The 25,800-nt window shown below is 39.4% G+C and overlaps 1 protein-coding gene across 5 annotated transcripts in view; it reads right to left on the minus strand.

The window, feature by feature from the left end:
- asic2 (acid-sensing (proton-gated) ion channel 2) overlaps positions 1–25,800 on the minus strand; it is a 132,887-nt gene that overhangs the window by 12,286 nt on the left and 94,801 nt on the right. For all 5 annotated transcript variants that reach the window (XR_015090115.1, XM_086055527.1, XM_086055525.1 and 2 more), the window contains one exon: positions 5,188–5,338. Coding sequence is in view for 4 of the 5 variants with exons in the window: in XM_086055527.1 (XP_085911653.1) it covers positions 5,188–5,338 (151 nt within the window). In the remaining variant the exon portion in view is untranslated. The remainder of the gene's footprint in view (positions 1–5,187; positions 5,339–25,800) is intronic.

The following is a 25,800-nucleotide window of genomic DNA, read 5'->3' on the forward strand; positions in this document are numbered from 1 at the left end:
AAAAGAAGGTACTGCATGTATCTGATGCCCTTCTGTAGGGTTCTTGAGCTGCCAAAGACAAAAAAACAAACAAAACAAAAAAACATTTCCATAAGGTCTCAAGATCATTTAATTAAAAAGAAAAAAAAATGCATCAAAATGAATACACAGTGTGGTGTCTTGAAGGTTAAATTCTTCCCTTGACCACATTTGCAACTCAAAACAGTGATCTCAAATCACCACTGGAACGACTGGAAATGCCAGAAATGCTCATTCAAATTAATACTGAGTGTGTAATACGGATAATAATACTAATAATCGCATAAAATCTCAAGATCGGCAACAAGGTAACAATCTTTGTTCCTGAGGTACCTTGCGCAGGTAGTGTCTAAAACATCCCTGAACGCCAACAATGCTCTTGTCCGAACAACGATAAAACTAATTAACGATCCCATAAAGTCTCAAGTAGGTGATAAGGTGACATTCAATCGTTGAAGTAGTGAAGCACCTCGGACCAGTCGAGATTGCAACAAAATCAATTCGACTCTTGACCTGACCCAAGTCAAGTGTTTCGGATACTGTGATTCACATCCTTCAAAATCAACACACGTCTTGCTCTGTTTAAGGCAATCAATCCCCGTGTCATTTTAAAATGATGAGGTAAACCATGGCGCTGGTAAATGATGAGGTGAAATCATATGTTAAACGTAATGTTTTTGCATGTTGATATCGTAAAAAAAAAAAAAAAAAAAAATTCTCACCAAGAGAAGGAAATAATCCCAGAGTTGAAAGGTCAATAATAACCCGTTTAAATTATGCAACATGAATTGACGAGGTTATAATTTACAAAGTATAAATTTGAGACATGAAAAGAAATATTTTAATATTTTTATTTTAATGTTCTTTTAGGTTTTAAGTCAGGCTTAGTGTTTCAATCAAGGGTTAGCGTTTCAAACTAGGAATTTGAGTTGGGGTTTAGGGTTCAAACAAAGGCTCAGGTTTCAAAGCAGAGTTTTAAAGCAAGACTTTCAACGTGGGGTTCGATTAGGACACAGATAAAAAATGGAAGACAGTTTAAAAGCTAACTAACTCATAAATAACACACAGGTACAGTTCGAGTTGACAGTGAAGTACTTGAGTCATGACAACCTTCAAAATGAGAGTTCTTGACATTCATTTTGCTGCATTTGCTGCGGCTGTGAATAGACGAAAAAAGGAACGTGTGCGCGTAAATGAAGGACCTTAGTCATTCATCAAGTGTTTTCATCATTTTAAAACTAACCTTGTTTGTGTTCGTGTTTATGGCCTTTTGCCTTCTTGGCACATTAACGCCCACACATGCAAATTAGCTTTGGCCCCTGATGATAACGCGATAGTGAGTCCTTGCATGCAAAAAGACTCGCAAGGAAAAGCTCAGCTAGAAAGCCGCGCTCGTAAAAGTCCGGAAACAACAAGGAAAGGACGACTAGACGTGCCCGCGGTGATACGACAGAATGTGTTTATGCTGCCTTAAAACAGATGGAAAATGGGGAAAATCCCACTTGGTCTTGCTTCAAAGTAAGGCTGCAACGAATAAACTAAATAAAGTAATTGATTCATCCGTCCATTATTTTGGGGATTTATCGATGAATCTGATTTGGTTTGAAATACTGTGATGTTTCTTCTGCCTTCTAAATGGCTACTCATGGCTTATAAAGTAATTGCTGGGCTGTTACAGCGCCACCTGTTGCTTTGGGGTGCACGGGACAATTAACGATTCTCCGCCGTGGACCTCAAAGCCATACAAATGAAGAAAAAGGAGAGGAAGTCATTAACAATGCAACACAGCACACACTTGTTTGCTTATTAATTATTTCAATCGCTGCTTGGAGCTTGACAAGAAGACTAAAAATAGAAGAGGGCGAGCATGGAGTAAATTGCTTTCCCGGGAAATGTCTTTTATCATCTGTGATTACAAACTTTGATCCACTCTCCGATTGCTGGAGTTTGTGAAGGCCGCGTGGCACGTTTTAATTATTTTATGGCATTTAATGCAGGGAAATGCCACAGAAAATGATTTTCTGTGAAGTAATCGGCTGTCATCAGCAGGAAATGAACAGTTTGAGGTCTTGCCTGGAAACCTTTAAAAGATACGAATGGTTGCCATGACGACCAATAAGACACGAAGCAACTCATTTGCTTTCCTCATAGCTAAAAGTGTACCTTATCATTGTTATTCAGTACATTCAGGATGGTGTGATGTTAAGGGTTCCAAAAAAGGGTCAGGTTTTGAACTAAGGTTCCAAGCCTGGGTTAGGGTTAGAACTTGAGTTTGAAACAACCCCAACACTAACCCTAACTATAACTCAAACCCTGAAATTAGGGTTTCAAGAGAGGGCCGGGATTTCAAGATCAGATTAAGGTTTCAAACAAGGGTTATGATTTCAAATTAAGGCTCCAAAGTTTAAAGTTTTGAGTTAGGTTTTAGGTAAGTAGTCCGGGTTATGGTTTCATGCCTGCGTTAAGGTGTCAAGTTAGGGTTTCAGAGTCAGAGCTTCAACTGATTGCAGGTCTGGGCTAGGATTTCAAATGAGTTTTTCCAAACAAACCCTGTAAGTGTTCAGTTTAAGGTTTTAAGACAGCGTTATGGTTTCAAATGTGGGTTTCCAGTCAGTGTTAGGGTTCTAAGTTATACATTCAATCTAGGGTGAGGATTACTAAGTAGGGTTTTACATCGGGGTCAGGCAACATTTAAAACAAGAGTTAGGCTTCCAAATGAGAGGCTCGACCCAGAGTTAAAGTTCAAGTCAGTGTTAGAGTTTCAAAAGAAGCGTTTTACATCTTGGTTAGGCTTTCAAATTAGAGTTTCAAGGAAGGCGTATTGTCTGTTCTCCTCTAAGAACATTCCGATTATATTGCAGGCTGTTGAGAAGTTGGAATAGCTTTTGAATGCACAACAACAGGCAGCACATCCTTTAAATAACTTCTAGTTTCCAGGCAACTGGAAACTCCAGTGACTCCTTCATTTTCCTTCCGTAATTAATTAAACATCTTTTGAAATGGGTGACATGATGAAGTAGAAAGTCAATATGACTACCGTACTCAGGCCCAGCACTGGACGAGCTAGCAAAATTATTAATATTATCAATAAAATGTTGATCACACGAATCATGATTACCTCATTGCGACACCTTCGGATGTGTGCGAACACTTTCGCAAGTACTGTATGTACTAAGTAAATTGCTGTAATTTGAGTTATTGTTCGCAGAAGATAAAGAAAATATGCGCAAATTATGATCAAATTATCGGTCTACAAGTGTAAATATCCATCACTTAATGAGTTACAACACCGCAATCGCTGACACTCTTCATTAATCCGTTGATGATGTTTTGCATTGTGTGCTAGCAATTAGCTAAAGTATGGCTAAGCTGTGTGGTTGTTCAAAATGCAGAACACAATTAAATTTGCTTTGTTTTATGTTTAGTTTGATAGTAAAGTTCAACTGGAAGTGTCATTACATAGCCGAAGCCTTTTTTGAAGGGGATTTGTGAACTATCTGCCAAATTGCTGCTTGTGATGCAGATGCAGGCTCAATCATGACAAGTGAAGAAAAGACCAGTAGGAGAGAGCACAAACCACAGTTTGGGTGCAATAAATCCAGATGTTCATTCCAATTTGTGTTCGGAAGGCTTATTATGTCTTGGATGTCAGATCAAAGGTACTTTATTGATTACATGTGTGCGTTCTTAGTGTTTTATTGCTGTTATAAATTCCAATGTGACACATTTTGTGTGTTATGAGGGGTCATTAATCATTCTGTCTTGTGATCTTCTAATACCAGGAGGTAATACAATTCTGATGTACATGATATTGTTTTCAGACGTGCAATTCCATTTGTCTATGAAGCCAGTTCAAAATGTAGGTAAAGGCAATAAAGCGTGTAATGTATATGATTTTATTTCTTCCATGTGTGCACCTTTACTGTTTTATTGATGTTATAAATTCCCATCTGACATTTTAAGTGCATTATGACGGGTTTTTTTCTTCCAAAAGGAGCAAATAAAAATCAAGATAAGCATGATTTTGTATTGAATGAAAAGTTAAGTAAAGGGTAATATATGTCATTTATGTTCTTTAATTGTTTACATGAATGTCTTACTGAGGTGATAAAATGAAATCAGAAATGTATTTAGGGCTATTAATTAATCATGTTTTTAATCAAAAAATATTTTGTTTTACTGTACCTTGATACCTTTATGAAATAATTTTCATTTTATGACAAGTTATTAATAATCAATGAATGAGTCATTTGGGCTTTTGACACCAGGAGGTGATATAATCCAGACATACATTATTTTGTTTTCCAGCTCGGGATTTATATTTCATGTTAGTTTCATTATGTCTATAAATTCCAACTATATATACATATATTTTATATTTTTCATCTATCTGTTTGTTTATTGCGGTTATCCAGTCTGATGTACCATTCTGCATTGATTTATTTATCATTCTGTCCCTTGAGCTTTGTACACTGGGATGCAGTAAAATCATTTTACTGCTACCAGGCGTGTACTTTTATTTTATTGAAATTGTAAATTCCAATATTCTTTCCTGCTCTATGAGGGGTTCATTTAATCTATCTGTCCTTTGATCATTTGATGTCAAATTGTGCATTTGAGTTGTTTGACTGGGGTTATAAATGCCAACATTCTAATTGTTTTGTGAGGGGGTTGCTCATCTACCCGCCCTTTCAACATTTGACATCAGGAAGCAGTAAAATCTTCATTTTATTGTGACCAGGTGTGCATTTTAGTTGTTGTACTGGGGTTATAAATTCCAACATTGTTTTTTTTTTTAGTGCTTATTCACCATTTTGTCTTTTGATCTTTTGCACAGGATGCAATAAAGTAAGTAAGTAATAATAAGTTAAAATATTTTTGGTGTTGTAGAAATGGAAAAAGAGCTTTTATGAATACAATGTAACACACACAAAATACTTTCATATGTGTGTAATGAGTCAGTGAGTCCCGACGTGTTCCCTTCCAGAGAACCGTGAGTCACCACTGCGTTCATTATAGATGACTTGAAATCGCGTGAATGAAAAAACATCCCAGGACCCCGAGGCTCACAAGCAGAGAAGCGGCTTTCTTATCGCCGAAAGAAAAAAACAAAAAAAAAACTGCTTGGTCTCTGTAGGTTGTAGTCCTAAGTACTAAGGCGAGGCCCACCTGTGTCGCCCCACACTGGCAGGTATTCGTCTTGCTGGATGTCCAACATGATCTCCAGCCCGTTCCCCGTGCCGCCTTTCATGGTGGTGCGCAGGGACTTGCCCTCCTCGGCCGCGTTGAACATGTAACACTTGCCGTAGCGAGTGAACACCTGCGAGAAAAGACAGGCAGTGGTCAGTCAGATTGTGGATGTACTCAATTGCAGAGTAACCTTGGGTTTACTTGATTTGACCCAATGTTTGTGTCAGAGTGAACTGAGGCATGTAATGGTTGCGTTTTTCTTTGTACACACCATTCAGGTTGGTGCTATGATGTCATGCAATCAACATAGCTCAGGCGCCTCCGGAGGTCTGATTGAGGTGAGGCATTTTTTCCCCTCTAAAACCTGATGATATACAGTAACTTTTGCCTCAATTAATTACTACTTACTACTGAGTAAAGGTAATTACACCTACTTAATGGTATCTCCAGCTATCTTTTTTTTCACCTGTGGGGAAAAAAGGAGGCATCTATTTGAGATGAAGCTTTGAATCGTTCAAGAGGATGTCGCATGGTAAATAGAGTAACGTTTATTTTCTTTATTTGTTTGGCTTTCAGCATTTCATAAAGTTTTTTTTTAAAGCTACCTGATTTTTTTTGGCCTGAGGTTAAAAAGGGAGGCTCTATTCAAGTGAGGCGTTTGCTGGAAACGTGGCTACAGTTAAGTTAGCTTCGGCTAACTAGTGTTGCCTCCTGTTAACTTTTTTCATCTATTTTGAGGTGAGATGTTTATGAAAGCGAATATAGAAATTGACGCATTTTAATTACATAAATAGTAAGCTGCCATTACTGCCTCCCCCCAACACACACCTGTTGGCAACAGTAGCATCACAATAATCAAAAGAGTCAAGTGGGGCTCCCAGAACACATGCAAATTCACACACTTGAACGCATTGTAGAAAGAGCTGTTTACGTGTCACTGCAGTGTTTTATTGTGCTGTCAGAGGTTGTGCCAGCCAGCCCCACCCACCTCATTAGGCTAACGAAGACCCATCTGCTTTGAGGAGAACAGAGATAATCAAGAAACTCATTTTAATTAGTTCTGAGACAAAAAGATTATATTTGCATATTTTACTGTGAAGATACTCGGCTATGCGTCACATGGGCACTGATGTGAGTGAAGCTAATAGCCAACTAGCATCACAAATTCTGTTCTTTGCAGAAAAACCAATCAATCAATCAATCAATCTGTCTGTCTCTATACGTTTTTGTGAGGCAGCATCATTGTAACACAGATACAAGTCGAATAGAGAGACACAAACCACCCCTGACAAAAATTGGCCCGAATCATAACATGCTAATTTGACGCTAAATACGTGCAGCTCCCTCAGGATGAGTGTGATATCATTATCATCTCCGACATGTTGCAGTTTGGAGGTATTTGATTTTTTCCAAAAAGAGGATCAAAGAACTCAAGCTCCCTGACACCAGTTCCAACGCCTGACTTGAAATTCCATTGATTGTGTCAACTATAACAAGACAGATCGTTTTTAATCAACATTAAAGTCATCAATGACAGTTCAAAATTGAGTTACTCGTTGACACATACGCGCTATTTGCATTGAATGATAACTAATCGTATTTTGCATTCAGCACATTTTGCTACCAGGAGTGTTTTTTCCACATCTTAACGGCTCCGAATGGATTAGAGCTTGAACAACAGCAGCCGCCGTTGCATTTGTCAAGCTTGCCGATGTTTGGCGTGCAGGTCAAGGCCGAAGTCAACGAGGCTCTGGGAGAAAAGAATGGTCATCCCACAGGGTGACTTGATGACAAAAGACAGTAAAGAAAAACTGTGGCGTCCACCATTGAAAATCTTCACCCGTCGCTTCTCGCTACTCATCATCTCTTGCCTCAAGTGGAGATGTCAAAAAATAAGAGGAGCCCATATTGAGCTCTCTGGCCTGTCCAGACATCTGACACAATAGTGCTGCTTTGTCGGGGAAGCAAGGAAGAGCAAAAAAGGCTCATGTATGAATTGTGTTGTTGCACCATTGAAAGAAAATGACATGCTGTCTTCTTAAGAAGGACAAAAAAACCCAAACAAACATTAAACGTAAGAAATAAAGGTGAACATTTGATTGCTTGTGAAATCACCTGCCAACATGATTCATTTACCACCACCGTACGAGAGGAGAAAAGTGAAAAAAAAGGAAAAGAAAAAAGAGATAATTAAACTGGAAAAAGTCAAAAAAAGGGGAAAAGAAAAAGTAACAAGTACAAGGAAAATGGAAAAAATTCAAAAGAAGAAAATCAAGAATGAAAAAAGAATAAAGAGAAGGAGGAAAAAAATAAAGCAAAAAAGTAAAAAGGATAAATTACATAGAGAAGATGTGTGGAATGAAGTGGACATCTCGGCTTCATCGGACATCCGAGTGCATATAAGGTGGACTTAGTAAAATTTCAGAGCAGCGGAGCTCCAGCCGGGGAGGCCGGTGCTTCGGCTGAAGTGACCGCTCATAGCGCCTCTTTCCCGGATAAGTTTGTCAGGTGTGCCACTGGCTGCTCGGAGGAAGTGGGCATGTGTTTCGTCCGCGGGGGCAGTACAGGGCTGAATCACTCAATCTTACACATACTGTACAAGATCAAGGACCCAATCATTTTCTTGGATTGGGCGGAGCTGGTGCTTAGAGAGCAGGAATGAGCAGGAATGCTCAGTGATGGGTGAATGGAGGAAAGCACCACTTCGGAGGTGTTTTGGGTGGGGAATAAGAGTTTTAACATGGCTAAAAGCTTAATGAAGAAAAAAAAAAAGAAAGTTGATTTTGCGTTTTGAGACAATTGCTGCCATACTTGTAATTTGACCTGATGATCACAAACATGCACTTGTTCACAGTTACTGATAACAATAGTACATGATTATTTTATACCCAGAAGTGTGGATTATAATGTACAAAGGCTTCCAAGTTACTCTATGCAATTTCTCCACTATATACCAACAAGGCAACACTTAGCCAGTAATGTAATTTGTTAACATGAAAAGCAGAATCTAATATGAAATTCAATCTAATTTGAATACTCAAATTCCACTTGTCGCCACACTATATGGAAAAGAACAATTATGCAAATATCCACATTTAATGATCATCCACATTCCATTTCTGATTTGCTTTTTCCAGCCCGGTGTAACGAGAAAATTGAAAGGGGATAAAAGGAGGGAGTTCTTAAGAGGCGCCGTATTATTGTTTGCCCAATCAATAAGCTGTTATGAGAAGAGACTGCAGTACGAGATTTACAGAAGTAATGAATGGAGAAAAACACTTTTAGCACAAACATTATGCATAAATAATACACACGCACGCAGCATACAGTCCCTATAGCTATTTCCCGAAATGGTCCGAGCTCCGCTGGGAATAGCAAAAATGTGTGAATGATTGACAACTCCCCAAAAGGAATTTGTCATTGCATATAGGAGCCACAAGATGGTGGCAAAGCACTCAAATCATAAGGATCATAAAGTATCTACACAGCCATGAATGCATTTCACATAAACAACTTTATACAGTTGTTAAATTATTCAACACAAAATAAGGCCTTCAGCCTTCACACAGCAAGGATGGCATGAAAAGCAAAGGATGAGAGAAGGAAGAGGAAAGGAAAAAGGAATAGAAGAAGGAAGCAAGAAAGGACACATAAATGAAGGAAAGAAGAAAGGATGGAAGGACGGACAGATTAAACTGTGTTTGACAAACATTACTGTAACAAATAAGTGTAAATTGGTATCAGTACATTTTGTGCCACGCTATGCTGAATCCAGTCGGCCTCCATCTCCATAATCACACGGACGCTGTGGGGTCGACTTCTCCTGAACTGAGTACATAGCAGCTCCTGTCACTTTCCAAAGCAACGGCCGCTTTTTATGGAAGCAGTTCATCACGGCGCTCTGTGATGATGTTTTTATTTATTTATTTATTTATTTTACAAGCCGATGCTGCCGCGATGGCGCAAAAGAATGGCGGGAGGGGGGAGATTTATGTGAGGGCGGATGAAGGAGGGTTCACAATTAGGGACGGGGAAAAAAAAATAAAAAATCAAGTGAGTTATATGACAGTGAAAAGAATGTGAGGCTAACTGGTTAGCTCAATGTCATGTGTGGTCACTGGTCAGTCCAAATGTTGATCATTACAAGCATTTGCAATGATTACTGTCAGCATTAAAGCGGAAGTCAACCAGAACATATTTTTTTCAAGAATATGTTCCATGCAAGCCCTCTGGTTGAATCAAGGCATGCTGATAAATATTGCGTTTGTGAAATAAGAATTAATCCACCCATTTTTAGCCATCTCTGGGGGCGGCCATTTTGTCACTTCTGTCGATTTAAAATGACATCACAGCTGCTAAGGTCTCAGGTAACAACCAATCACGGCTCAGCTTTCGAAAACAGGCAAGCTGTGATTGGTCGTTACCTGAGCCCTGGGTAGTTGTGATGTCATTCTAAGTCGACACATGTGACAAAATGGCCGTCCCCTGTGATGGTTAAAAAGGGGTGGATTTTGCTGCTTAAATCATATTCCACAAACGCAATATTAATCAGAATGCCATGTTTCAACTAGTGGGCCTGCTGGGAACATACTTTTGAAAAAAATATGTTTGGGTTGATTTCCACTTTTTAGTGTGGGCAGTTCATCCAAATTGAATCGTGACCTGGACTTCTCATGGTCACAAAAACATTATAATTTAATGAAAACGATTAATGTGCCGAACGGCGTGGAGTATATTTGCAAGTTCCTGTGTTGTGAAAGCACCCTGAAGGCACCACGCATTGTCTTGTGCAACATGTGTGCAATCAATGTTATTCTGTCCTCCCCGAGTCTGGTTTAAGATGATTAATGACACCCCAGTTGAAGTTGACTGTAAAACGAAAGACACAACAAAAAGAATTACACACAATGTATCCTAACATGCGAGACATACCGGCACTTCATTTTAGAAATATCAGCAGTGCTAATGCTAGCAGTCAATGGAATATTCCAGGCACCCATTTTTCTACTTGGTGAAATCGAGATATTACTAAAGCTCAATTGCAACTGTCTTCTTCTACGCTTTATCAAAATATACTACGTGTTGACAATGAATAATCGTGTTTATTAATTGACATTGCAATATTAATCAAAATCATTCTGATGATTATTTTTTCCGTAATAGCCCAGCCCTAATCAGCACTATGATTTTTAATTTCCTGTTGCTGACTATTTTACTGTACATCCGTCGTGCTGCGTGGCGACATCACAACCTGTGATTTATGATGCAGCGGGGAATGATTTATGACAACGTCCGCATCGTGTCATTGACATTGGATAACGCGATGACACTAACACAGGGAGTCACCACAGGGCACGGAGTGTTAGGGGGTGCGTAGCAAACCCATTAAAGATATTCCCCTTCACTTGTCACATTTCTACCCAGGGAGTGTGGAGGTGAAATCTGATTATAGTCGTCAGGCACTCAAGTGAGTGACTGTTCTTAATGCACCCGATAGTCGAGGGAAGGAAGGAAATTGTTGTAGGGAACAGTCGACACGCTACATTAGGTCAAACACGCGAAGGACAAAAACGAGTCCAATGCTGTTTTCTAAAACACCGAAATATCTACCGTAACTTGTGTCGTAGGGTCCATCTGTTCACGCGCTCGTCCATCTGCTCCATAGACCCACCCTCTTCGTCTACATTAGCATCCACGTCGCCGCTAATGACCGATTAGCAAGGCAGCGTGTCTAAATCTCCTCTCCAAGAATGACTCCTTTTCACTTGTTCATTCAGATGAAAGATAGAGTTTAAAATATAAATTTGAATTTAATAGTAGTAGTAACAGCACATAGCATAATGGTGAATCATTTAAGCGGGACACTGCAATGCTGGCCTTCAGGTATCAATCCCAGAACACTGACATATGAACTAAATTTTAAAAAAATACAAAAATAAATAACTTTTTTACTTAACATGTCACTATCGGTATGTAAATCTGCAGTCGGCAATCACTAGCGTGACCACAGACTAGCGTGTTACAGGACGCGTGAAATACGACTGCATTTCAGAGTATTTTTGCACAGCTAATGCGAATGCATAATAAACTACATCCACTCTGCTTTAATGAAATTCCCACATGGTGCGTGAAGAAGCCAAGTCACATGAGACATTCACGTCAGTCATTTTATTAGGTACACCTGGTTCATAGGAGGGAGTGGTGGGAAGTAACGAAGTACAAATACTATAAACACGAGCAGTATGAATGTTAATAAGCGGGTAAGTATTTTTTTGTGTGGGGAATTTTTGTTGTTGCTGGGCCAACTTTTCAAAACAGGTATTGCATAGAATTGACAGTAAGCTTTACTTTTCCATCCATCCATCCATCCATTATCCAATCAATCCGCTTATCCTCACAAGGGTCGCGTGCGTGCGGACACTTTTCAAAAAGTCAGTACATTTTATTTTTACTTCAATAAAGCAGTTGAATCAGTACTTATACTTTAGCTAATCTTCTACTAAAGGACATTGTGAGAGCAATTCACACAATGACTGTGGTCACCATTTTGATTCTAGGGAGCCAAAATGGAGGCCGGTTGGGCCTCTTAAGGTCAGCACTCTTAATCATGCCCTGCTTTACAGTCCAGAGCTACTCAACATGTGATCATAACTTACAAAAAAAAAAAACTAACGAGCGGCACACCACGTGGAAAAAGCGCTGAAAGAAGCAATTAAGAAGGTGAACTTTACTGTGGGTAATACATCAAATTCCAAATGGAGTCCTTTCCTAATGTGCTTTAGAATAATTCCCTTCGCATTATGCTCCAGTGATTGGCATGAATATGGAACACGGATGAGTGAAATATTAATCTGAAAAGAAAATGAAAAGATAACATGAGGGGGCATGAATAAATGATACAATCCCAATGCTGTTTTGAAACCTTAGGCTTGTCTCTTATTTTGTGGCCAGAACAATATACTAACATTATTTTTCCGTTTCACTTTGCCCTGCAGGCTTTTGGATATGGATGTCATATCAACGTGATTGGTCACAGGTGTGACATCCGACATCATCGCAACATTATCACTCCCTTGATGGCTTCTCCTCATACCTGTAAGCTGAGAAAAACCAAGAGTGATGGAAGCAATAAGCACAAACACAACCTACTGACAAAAAAAAAAAAAAAAAGAAAAAAAACCCATTCAAAACAATGACTCACTCCATTTACGATGCAATTAGATTTATGACAATTACAATCCAATGGAGTGTCAGCCATCAAACATTTTTAGAATTGATTATTCTACCGATTATCCCATGGATTTATCGATTAATCTGATAAAGCTTGCTTCTGAGTTATTAAACAACAAAATTAACAAAACAATCACTGCGAAGGTTTGAGGCAGTGATTTTTCTTTCACGCTTTTGGGTAATCAAGTTATCCAAATCATTTGATTAATCGTTTTCCGCCTTCTAAGATTTGTGCCAGTTACACCGCAATAGGTTACAATTTACGCCATTTATGATGCGATGTGGTTCACTTCAATTCAGATACAGTTCACTCTGTTTGCGATTCGATTCCCTGAAATTACAATACGATTGATTCAATTTACAATGCAATACAATTCAATCAACCCATTTATGATACAATACACAATGTGATTTGTTTCCCTCTATTTACAATACAGGCCAGTCAAACGATGGAATAATATTCATTCCAATTAAGATGGCATATGATGTGATTCACTCCAATTGCGATACGATACAATACGATTAATTGCGATTACGATGGTATACCATTCACTCCAATTACTATGTGATATAACTTTCAGATGAAAATATTTACCGCAGATGCATACCTACCTCAAGTTATAGGCGTAACTGTTTTTTTTCCTTACACCCTCTTTTGCCTAACATCCCTAATATGTAGTGCAAGAAACTATGAGCTATGAAATTGTGTGCGTGTGCATGTATACACATAAAACTATTTGTTGTTACAAACAAGCTTACCAAAGTGAAAAACGGTGCGATGTAGCAAATAACATTTGCTCCGCCGGTAAAGCAAACACTTAAAGAGGCTGATCCATCATTGGGAAAATTATCTTAACAGACTTCAGTGTTGCTACTGTTCATTTAGCTAAACGCACCAGACGAGGTAGCTCGAGAGGGGGTTTCGGCGATAACATCAGCTCATTCTTCTGATGGAATTGTGTGCCGTTTCTCTGCTTTTATAAAGTCAGCACCCTCCTTGCGTTTTGCTCATCGGAGGAGCAAACTCTGCTAAAAGCGACTACTTGGTGCAGCATAAATTATTAGCTATTGACTTTGCGCACACTAATTATCCGAGGGCGTAATAGAAAGGAACATAGGTCTTGGTGATTGAAAATGGAGAAACATGCCCTGCAGGCTTTTGAATGAACAAGATTAGGGATAATTACACGCCATGTTTTTCTGCCCTTATTTTTGATTGAGGGTTCAAGGGTAAGAGTATCAGGAAGGTAACAGCTGGGGCATGTTCAGGGTACAGCAGACAAGGAAACAAGGATGAGGTACAGTAATCATGGCCGTTTCAGGCAAATAAATGTGCATTTGGTGCCGGGACACTTCACGATCGAGTAAGGGTACAATTCTCGGTACGTTGGCAGCCTGTTCCCGGTAAGATCCGGATTCTCAATTTGGCCCTTGATTGCTTCAGAGTTGAGTACGGTAAGATAAAGAGCAGGGTCATTTTAAGATGAGAGGTAAATGTAGGGGGTGAAAGTTATATGGAGAATGGGGAAGAGTGGTTGGGACTGCCGTTTAAAAGCAAGAAGGTCCCGTGTTACAGTAGATTTCCAGGTACTCCAGTTTGTAAGGTCCCTGCCAGTTCTCTCCACCAAGATGCCGATAAATGATCTGGGTTTGGGTCCAGGTAAAGTCATTTTTGTAAAGGCACATGGGTGGCGGGTAATGCGGTGCAGCGCAAGAGTGGTTGAGCCTACTGCCAGTATTACTATTATTTAAACGCTCCGACAATTCTGTTGAATGTCAGATCATCTTTCACCTTGACTTCAATATGTACACAATGACACAGATGTGCAGGTAATCATCTCACAATGACATTTTCACAGCAGTTCTTCAAGGTGACATTTGAAATGTCAAGAACATTTATGGGCGGATAAAGAATAAATACAAAAAGGCAATTCTGAAGAATGTGTCGGATGTCGCCTGAGGCAGATGGTCTGCTGTCCAAATGCTTTGAAAAGTGCATTGTGATGGAAAAAAGGTAGAGGAAAATGAGATGGGTTTTTTTCTTTTTCATGACTTGTGGGCTGGAACTGGTTCTTTGTCCACTTTGGGGGTTTTTAAGCTGACAAATGAAAATACCAAAAAATAAGAATGTTTTTAACTCAAAACCAGACATTTTAAAGCATTTTGATATTTTCAAGAGCCACAGGATATTATGCTCAATCTACCAAGGCTTTTTTGTTGTTTTACCTTGTCTAATCAGTATTCAGCAGTACAAAAAAGGTAGGTTGCACAAAATGCAGCCGTTTCTCCCAGTGGACTCACAAACTGCTGATCTCCTATCTAAAAAGGGGCATCGACATCATCTACCGGTGGTTGTGCATCGGTAAAATTGTTTCCAAGTTTGAAATTTACAATGGAACCGCATCAGACACTGCCCTACCCATCCGCTTTGGAAAAAAATGTAATTGACAAGTGCACTTGCATTAAAAAAAATCATTTAGAGTTTTGGAACAACATCCTATGGATAAAATGAGACAAATGGCAACTTGTACCAGAGTGACAGGAAGAGAAGAGTACGGAGAAGGAGAGGAACTGCTCATGTTTGGATTGTGACATACCACCTCATCAGTGAAACATGTTGGTCGTCATGTCAAGGCGTGGGCATGAATGGCTGCCAGTAGAACTGGCTCATTTACATTTACTGATGTGACGTCGAACAAAAGTGGCACGATTAATGTTGAGGTGTTTCGGGCAATATCTGCTCAACCATATACTTTTCGTTTTGAAGGCAAGGAAGAGGAATTTTATGCAATAGCCAAGTCAGTCACCTGACCGAAATCCAATTGGGCATGCATGTCGTTCTGCCAATATTTATGAACCAGACTGTAATAGGAGATTTAAAACTCCAGGTTTGTCAAAAAATATATAAAAAGCTACTGCTCAGTGCTGCTGAGTTATGCACAGTAAAGCCAGAGATACAGGGAACTGCTGTTTGGGGAGCCCCTGCATTAGTTGGGACCATCTCTCATGGTGAAGGACATTACACACTACATCAAAGTGTTTTGTGTGTGTGTGTGTTTGTGAGTGTGTGTGTGTTTTGATCAGACGGCAATTAAAAGTCAGTTAGCTCTCCGCGCAGCGGGTTGCCGACCTCGTTAAACACATGACGGTTCGGGGACGCGATGGGCTCCCAAACCTCATTATCAGCCGCCGCAATGTCACTGTCCTCCCACCGCCTGTCCACCTGCCACCATCATCACCATCACCATCATCATCATCATCACGTAAACAAGACATTTAAAGTCTGTCCCTGGTTTCCTCAACCGCCATAAATTGCACCGGAACACGGTGTGAGGACAAAGGGTTCATTGTGTCGGACAGAGAAAAAAGAAAAAAATCAATGTCAGATTGATTCGCTCCGACGTCCCCTCGCAATTCCCGTCGTAAAGCGCATCATCAGCATCGGCCTCAGCCGGCGCTAATGCCGCTTAAAGGCTGCGATTTATGGTTCCCTGTGTGCCATCTGTACAGGAAACTCATTGAGAAGGTGCAGCCAAATCATCAACAACAACTAATCATAGCAACACACTCTCATGATAGCATTTAGAAAATTGACTCATATTTCATACAGTATATAGCAACCTGAATAATAATTGACCAAATCCTAACATGCTAACATTTGGTATGCTAACATTAGAGAGAAACCTGAGCAGAGAAACCGCTCAGGTGAATTCTTCAGAATTTAACATCTAACAAGTAGTAAGTTAATACATGGCAACCTGGGAAGAGAAAGTGCTCAGAAATTGTCAACTTACTGAATCATTATGACCGTATTTTCCGGACTATGAGTCACAGTTGTTTTCATAGTTTGGCCGGGGGTGCGACTTATACTTTGGAGCGACTTATGTGTGAAATTATTAACACATTATATTGTACCTCTTTCTTTTTCAACGCCAGCAAACAATACACCAAACAACCACAGGAGGGCGTTCTAAGGCTGCTTATAAACCTGCATTACATATTGACTTTACAACGGGCAGAATAACATGTATACTATAGTGTTTATCATTTCACATCTTATTGTAACCCACTTATACTCCAGTGCGACTTATATATGTTTTTTTTCCCCCTCCTTATTATGCATTTTATGGCTGGTACGACTTGTAACCCGGAGTGACTTATAGTCTGGAAAATACGGTAAATCAAAGTTATTTTTTAAATGTAACCTTATATCATGATATATACTGTATCTGTGACTCTGATGGGATGCAATCTATACCGTGATCTGAATTTCGTGCCATATCACGCAGCCCCACAGTCAGTTTACTAACATGCTAATAGTCGGTATGCTTATATATAGCAAGCGGGTGGATCAATACTGAATTTACACCACACCCTTCAGTCGGTTCCTATTTCAAAGGAGAATTGACTAAAGCTTCTATCTAACTAGGCGGCAAACAATTGTGGGTGTTTTCGAAGGCAGCGAATGCTGCGTTCAGGTCAGAGTTCGTCGCAACAGTTTTAGTGATTTTTCTTGTCGCAAGGAAGTTTTGAAAATGTTCAAAATTCCTTTGCGAGAAGCAAAGTACAGGCAAACGTTTGGCAAAACTTTGCGACCTTGAATGTACCATGAGGAACCCTGATGTGGAAGCAAATTTTTCTACCTTCGCCAACAGTCAGAAATGTTCGATTCTCGGTGGAATAGGGTCTTAAATGCTAAGAGTAGATATGCTAACAGTAGGCTAGTATATATAGCAATAAAAGTGTCCTAATTTGACTTCATGAGACATGCAGTTTAACTATTTTCCATTCTGCCAGTGTGTTATTAAAAAAAGAAAAGCATAATGTGCGTGGGGGGTGTATCAAATTTCATTTTCTGATTTGCAACAGTGGTTCCGCTACATTTTTATATTTGGATTGCCAAATGAATGTGCCGTCTCAATTAGATGAGACGGAATGATACGACGACACACTCCGACACGCTATAAATTTTCCACACGCGTAACGCTCTCAATCTCATCCTGCTGGGCTAAAAGCACAATAGAGCTTATCACTTCTATTATCTGTCTTCCAGCTATACGCGTGATAATCATCAGGCTACAAAAATTGTAATATCATATAGTTATTAATTGACCATTTAGTGGTAAATTAATCACTTCTGTGTTTATTTATTTCCACAGCTTGGCTTTGACACCCGCATGGTAATAAAACACACCAGGCAGTGTTATAAGATCATATGAGTAAGATTTGTCAAATTTATTGGATTATTATGACCATTCATTTCATCTGCATCGATTAAACACACTGCTAAAAATACAGGAAAAAATAAATAAAATGACATTGTAAAAAAGTTAATTTAAAGGAATGGTTGGACCAGGATGGCCATGTTTTCACTAACAAGTTCATTTTATATATTTTTTGATTGGGAAAATGAAAAGAGTTGTCATTTTCTATTTTATCAATAAATTTGGGAGAAATTAGGAAATAAGTGACCCCATGAATAACGCCTCTTGTTAATGAGGAAAATGGCCACGCCCCCTACCGTTCTGAAAGCACATGCCGCTCCGCGATGATGCGCACGTTCAAGACAGCCCCGGCTGTTTCCGGCAACGCACTGCCTGGAAGTACACCCCCCCACACAAATTCTGTTCTGTTGGGTCCAAGATGTCATGCTTTTCAGGCTTTAATGGTGGTAGTATTTTTGTGCCGTAATACGACATGAACGCAGTTCCGGTCAGTCGTCTTAGTTCCCACTTCTAACACTAAAGAAAGAGTCTAAAAGTCACATTTTGCTATCAACGTAACATTAACTGTCAACACTACAACATACACAGCGTAAAGTAAATATGCTGCAGTCAGGTCACAGGCCCCCTAAATCCCACTTCTGACACCCCAAAAAACTAACTTCTAAAGAACACTTAGAGAGAAAATAAACAACATGGTCTGGAACCCACTTCTGACAACAAATAACCCATAACCAATGAACCAGTTCAGTTCACCCCAGTTCAGACAACTCACATTCTGTCAACACTCCACGGAAGAGAAAAAAAAAAAAAAAGTTTTAAGTGTGCCGTGATCAGGTCACAGTTTCTGGATTGCACTTCTGACACCACACAATTAAATGGTCTAAAACTCACATTTAAGAGCAAAACAACGAAGCCTAAAATGGCAAACTGCATGCAATCAGATGAAGTTTCATGACGTTGGCTTGACGGTTTGGATAGCAGCCTCCGTGCACTCCGTTTGATACCTCTGCTGCAGCCCGAGGCAACTGTCATCCACTCACCCACCGTGCCAACTTTCCTCTTTTTGTTTCGAGAAGATGATGGGCTAGCGTGCGACCATTTTGTGCTGCATGTTTTACAACGCATGAATATTGGATGGCTTGTAATGGTTTAAAAAAAAAAAAGAAAAAAGAAAAAAGCTGGGATAGTGGACGCGAGACTGTTACAGCCGACAAAAATCAACCACATTTGACGAGACAGATTTGATTAGACTGAAGTCATTCCACCAGGAAGCGACTTTCTGGAAGAGGTGACGGACCGAGGAAACTAATAGCGGAAATGAAGAGAGAGGAGAGGGGATTCGATGAGACGATCGTTAAGAGACGATTGATTGTCCCTCAAGAGCAGAGTCACCGGTTCAACTGCTTGTCTAACACTGTAGTGTCCCTGCTATTTGCATAACTTAAGTGATGCCTGTGAGTGTTTATGTGTGTTGTTTTTTTTTCCTTTTGAGTGACAGCTGACGACTAAATGGAGAAACGTGGTTCCAGCCATAAAAGATTGGGCTTTTAGCCTGTTTTCATGCTATGTCATGATTACATAATTCATGCATGACTCAGCAAAACAGCTCCAATGTAATTTATCCATCTTAACAATACCATACAATTTTATAATTAGATATATAAATAAAGGACCACCAATAAACGTCCACTCTTAAAATTAACTGTCGACGATTTTTGTTGTTGAAGTTGTCGTGTTAGTAATCTAATCTTGGCAGTTCCAGAATCAAGTAATTTACCCAATGTGCGTATGCAATTTGTTTACAGCAGAGACATGAGAGGGCGGCTATGGTTAACATGGCGGTGCGAATCGATTCTTTTATTTTATTTTTTTTACATCGATGCATATTTTAAGCATTTATATCGATATAAAATCGATTTTCGATAAATCGTTACATCCCTAATATATATACACACTCACACATATACATATATAGAAATATACACATATACATATATATACACATATACGTATATATACACATATACGTATATATACACATATATGTATATATACATATATATACACACATATATATACATATATATATATATGTATATATACATATATATACACATATATATACATATACATATATATATACATATACATATACATATATATATATATATATATATATATATATACACACACACATACACATACACATACTTTTTATTCTCAACCTCATAATGGGGATGGGAAGCCATGCCTTGTGTGCGCGCACACATACACACTGACAGTAATCAGACCATCGAAGGTGTTAATAACAGACTCGTGCTTTCGCATTTATTGAGGTCGGGTTGCATTGGCGAAGAGCCCTGATTTATACCCAGTCATTAGTTGTCATGCATCTTGCTCATCGACCGTGTGAGATTTCATAACCATCCCATAATAATCACCATAATAGCCATAAACAAACAACTACACTGCTACCCAAGCCGCATGAATTATCCCAAATAAACACCTCGTTGAACTTGAACTCCTTGCCACCCCCATCGAATGACGAAAATGCAAGTGGCCTCACAATTTAACGTTGTCCATCTGTCTGGTTTACAAGGTTCAAATTTGGTGACAATTGGATGAAAATCTCTAGGGTAAGTATGTTTTTGAAAGACCCCTGAAAATGGCCAAAATGACCTGAAATGGCTGCTCCAAACTAGAATGGCAATCTTGCAGTGTCCTCCAGGTAAGGCTTTCTGAGACTTTTTTTGTGGGTATGTCATGTTAGTGTTGCCCAATTATCGACTATATGTGTATCAAATTTGTTAGCAATAGGACAAGTTTGCCTTTGAAAGACCCCTGCAAGATAGGTCATAAAATGATCCAAAAATGTGGAGAAAAAAACAACAACACGAAAGTAGCAAAGCCCAAATGGCAGGGAAAGTGTCTCTCAGCGTGCTCTTCAGACTTTTGGCAATTTTTTTTGTCAAAATATTTTAGACATGCCTGACAAATTTCACATTACAAAGTAAAGTTGGCTTCTGGGGCTGAATTTCGCCTTATTGTTGGTATGTGGTTACCCTGTTTTAAATATTGAACATCGATGACGGGTGGCCGTTTTGCAAACAGATCGGGAAAGAAAAATACCTCTTCCCACACCCCAGGATAATCAATCAAGATAGTCTTTCAGAGGCATCTTATAATGAGTCTTTTGCTCACTTTGATGGCAGGGGAGGAAAAAATGCTCAAATTTGGCCCAATTATCAGTTTGTCTTTCCCTCACTTGACTCTTCAAATGGGCTCTTTGACCTGCAGGAGGTAATCATTTGCAAGGTCGCGACAGGAGTGTCGTTATTAAGTGCCGCCCTGACTGATTGATTTGATTCACTTAGTAGTGTGGGAGTCTCCTTTGGCTTTATGCCGCGAAAAGACTCTCCTTTAACTTTTCACTCTCTTTTTCCCTCACTGCCGATTGGACTCCCTGCTCCTGCAACCTTGCTTTGTTTCCTTCCTTGCTCCAGGATTTGAGAGCTTTGTGTTTCCATCACATATTTAAGTATTCACCAGTGCGACCACAGACCCAACTCGCATTGGAATCCATCCCCTACATTCTATTCGTAATTTTAAAAGGACAGGATAAAGAGTTTAAGGTGGGGGTTCTGTGGTCTGACACGGAGATGAGGATGTGCGTGAGATGAAAGGCGGCAAGAAGACGTCAAATTAAAGCAGGGCAGACGGGTAACAGACATGAAAGAACAAGACAATGACAAAGCCGGCACCAGGAGTCCATCACTATTATGTAACCTGTGTCTGATCACGTTTGAATGGAAGGGACACACAGTCGTTCACAATAGCGGCATACTAACAAATTGGAAGCCTGATGACTCAGACACCGCCAAGGGGAAGAAAAATCTATTTTCGCTCACGCTATTCCTATCCTCGCTGACTTTGGGCGAGAGTCGGCGGACACCCTGAACTGGTCGCCAGCCAATCTCAGGACAAATATATCAATAATATGTTCTATGCGCCTTCACTAGTCTAAATAGAGCATTCTGATTAATACTGCGTTTGTGGAATATGAGATATGCCGCAAAATCCACCCGTTTTTAGCCAGCTCAGGGGGCGGCCATTATGTCACTTCTGTTGACTGAAAATGACATCACAGTTGCTCAGGTAACAACCAATCACGGCTCACCTGTTTTCTGAAGCTGAGCTACGATTGGTCGTTATCTGAGCCCTGAGACACTGCGATGTAATTTCCAGTCGACGGCAAGTGGCAAAACGGCCGTCCCCCTGAGATGGACAAAAACGGGTGGATTTTACTACTCAACTCATATTCCACAAACACAATATTAATCAGAATGTCGAGTTTTGACTAATGGACCTGCATAAAACATTTTCTTGTCAAGAACATTTTTGGGTTGACTTCCTGTTTCATTTAAATGCCAACAGCTTCATCTCAATTCTTTGCATAAGTACCAAAATAAAGTTCCATTTTGTCAACTCAATTGCAGGTGAGTACAACAGTAGTCAAAGCACGTCGCAAATAGAACACCGCAGCAGAGTTAACGAAAAGAGAGTCAGACATGAGCTAGAAGTCGGTTGTTATCATCAAAGACAACTGTGAACTGGTTTATCTGGCCACAGTACAACACTCGAGCAGAGAAATAATAAGAAACAACAATCCGAGGCGGGCCAGCATCAAACAGTTGCATAACTTTTGTATGATGATGATGTGCTAGTTTTCATCTCCGTCGGACAAACTGCTTTCTTTAATGCGCTGCGGTGCAGCCGGAACGAATGCTGCGTTTCATGTGCCTTATTTGGAAGGGAATGTTTTGAAGGAAAGGAAAACTCCCAACATAAGTAGCTGGGTTGGATCATCCTGGGGGAAATTAAAGTTTGGAAGGAGTCATGGGCATTATCTTAATTTGTCTCTTAGCACCATGAAATGTGGTTGGTATGATTAGACCTACAAAAAAATTCCCATGAAGCCATCCTTGAAAAGACACGGAGTCTGCCATTCTGCGTTGAAGAGGCTTTTTTGAGTCATTTGGGACATCTACAAGTGTCCTTCAAATTCTTTGAAAATGTATCCTCCAAATGACACTTCACTAAGCAAACAGAAGTTGAACAGGCATTTCTATCATGAGTAGAATCATACAAACACAAATCTCATGTAAATCTCAAGGCAGAAAGATTCCCCAAAGCCAGATCATCTTAAATGAAATGGTAGAGAAGGCTATCGTGAGCTTAATACCCTCTAAAAAAAAGTCTTAAAAAAGCCGTGCCTGGAAAGACAGGAAGTCTGCAATTTAGCTTTGGGCCTTTGGTCATTTTGAATTTTTAGACAATTCATACCCTGAAACCAGTTCAACTTGGAAACATGAAATTTAATGGGCATGTCTATCACAAGTAGACTCACAAAAAATCTCAAGGAGCAATGGCTGAAAAGACACAGGAAACCCGTCATTTTGCTTTAAAACTGACATGGTCATTTGGGATATTTTCAAGTGTTGTTCAATATTTGTTTTTGAAAAATGATCCCACGCAACCATTTGAACATAGCAACAAGAAATTTCATAGGCTTGCCTATCATGAGTAGAGACATAAAAAAAAAGTCTCAAGAAGTCATGACTGAAAAGGCTAAGTCGGCCAATTTGGTCTGCCGTGGCCAGTTTTGAATGCATACATTCATTTAAAACTTTAGAGAAGGTCAAGGTTATAGAACATTTTCAGTTAATCTTGAAATTTTACTCCAAAGTCCCTGACTTTTTGTCAGTTGCGTGTGCATGTCTGAGGACATGTCACTGACATTTTTTTTTTTACCTGAAACAACATTGATCCATTTCAATGGTAACAATCTTGGAAACAACACAATTGTTCAATACGATATTTCACATTTCCTATACTTTTCAAGACTTGGAAGTGTGAAAAATCTAATTTGATACCTTCCCACAACTCTGTAGGAAATAGACACCAATAGCAGACTGTGACGTGATGGTCTGTCCACATTGTTGTGTCCAGTATAAAATATTGACAATATTCACAGGATGGCAGGCAGGGAGGGAAGGAGAAAATTGAAAGGCCAAGCAGCAGGAAGCCGAAAATAAGAATCTGCAAGGAAGTCGTGCTCTGGGCCTCTGCACAGGTTGCTGCTGTGAATTATTCATTCAGCCAGCTTATTGAATATGTTTAAACCTGCTGGGAGATCTGTGAAAAATTAGGTCTTGAGCGATCAAAATGATGCCGCGAGCACAAACCCGCAAGGAGGGAAAAGACTCTCCGCCACTATAAACTTTGTTTGCACGCTTGTTTATTTACATCTGACTTTGAATCATTTGTCAGACATAGCCAGCAAACTCAAATTTGCATCCCAACTTGCACCCATTTGCCATGGCTCTTCGCTTGCAAGTCAGCCGGACAGACGCTAAAAGGCTTCACATGCCGGTAGCATAGTACTTTGTTTCACAAGCTACCAACAGCATATCATTATTTTAGATAAAACAAGTACATTTCTACCGACATATTTCTACCTGAACTGACAAGGCGGATATCTGAATACATGATCAGCATTTGGCTGGGTTAGTAAATTTATAGATAGAAGTAATCAAGACGTTTCCATGAGGTGAATCCAATTTACGGCCTATGTTCTGTTCATATTGTCCTCGTTTGTAACTTCCTGATAGCAGATTTTACTACAGAATGCCTCACTTGCCGAGCCGCAATCCAACAGTGGTCAGCCGTCGCAAAAGCATTTAAGGGGGATGTAACTTTTCCGGAGACGGCACGCCGCCCAGAGACGCACTTTGACACGCATCATTTCTTTTTAAAAAAGTAGTAACGTTAGAGGGAGTGAAGGCCTTCCAGGCTCCGTGAGCCGACTGCTGAGCTGTTCAAAGACATGGTGGAACTTTGCGGAACAGAACGCAACTCGGACACAGACTTCTAAAATGAGCAATGATGCCCACCTTGCCGTGCAGAATCATGGCGCGCTGGCGGTGGAGGCTAATTGCCGGATGTGATGCGCTAAACCAAGCGCTAACGAGCCCTCTCAGGAGGCTGGTTTTGCCCGATGACAACCAAATCTTGGATTATATTTGAGTTTGATTACTTTCAAATATCTTGCGTTAAAAAAATGTATGTGAAGATATTAAGGTCAAATTAAAGCGATCACTTTTATTTGTTGATTAGCAAGATGGCTGGGCATTGCGTTAGCAAGCTGACCTGCTAAACTGCAGTTTAATACTGTAAGTTTTTATTTCTAGCAGTGATACATTTTGCTCTTATTTAAAATGCTTAAAATGAACTATAACATTTGTTACCTTTGTATTAATTTAAAAAATAATTTATTTTTAAATTTGATTAACCAAAATTATGTGCAGTACAGTAATTAGTTTTTGCAGTAATTTGTCAAGTCATTTATCAAATAATTGTTTAATTAACTTAATTTAACATTCGCCACGTCAAAAATATTATTTAAATAATTTATTATTGAATAGATTTCTAAAATAAAGAGGAAAGGTATTTATTGCTAATTGAGACATTTTGCCGCAGCCCTGTGAAAAACACGTGTTTCCAATTTTGGAATTAAAAAAAAAATGTCACGTTATTACAATGTCTGTAATGCAGAAACACCATTCACGTAATTTTTTTTTCAAAATGACAAAAATGGACAACGATTTGTAAAATCAATACTTGATTGAAAAACACGTATTAAAAAAAATGTAAACAATTCCAAATTGATTAAAAATTATTTTGTTAATTTTTGTTTTTAAATAAATGTGTTACATCTAGCTCTTTTAAAGGCATTTAAAAATTATTTTTTGCAACCTTTCTTAAATAACCAAAACTCTATCCACTTGGCCTTTTAATTTTATTTACTTACCGTACTTACTTAGAGTACTTAGATTTAATTTTTTTCAAGCCGCTGCGCCTGCTCTGATGCCAACCATTGACAACAATATCCCTCATTATGTTTGAAGCATTAAGAGAGCACACACAGAGTGAGCAAATTATAGTAAAAAAATAAAATTTTCTGGTTGGCTGCTGGCTACTGATTCGTCATTCCGGTGGTGATGAGTGCCATTCGGTCATTTTGTCTCATCAGCACAAAAGCGAGCAGGTGGAACCCTATTAGAATGCACTCCGAGTA

The sequence above is a fragment of the Filicampus tigris genome, chromosome 16 (genome assembly GCF_054856515.1).
Source record: "Filicampus tigris isolate MCC_2025a chromosome 16, RoL_Ftig_1.0, whole genome shotgun sequence".
Classification (NCBI taxonomy): domain Eukaryota; kingdom Metazoa; phylum Chordata; class Actinopteri; order Syngnathiformes; family Syngnathidae; genus Filicampus; species Filicampus tigris.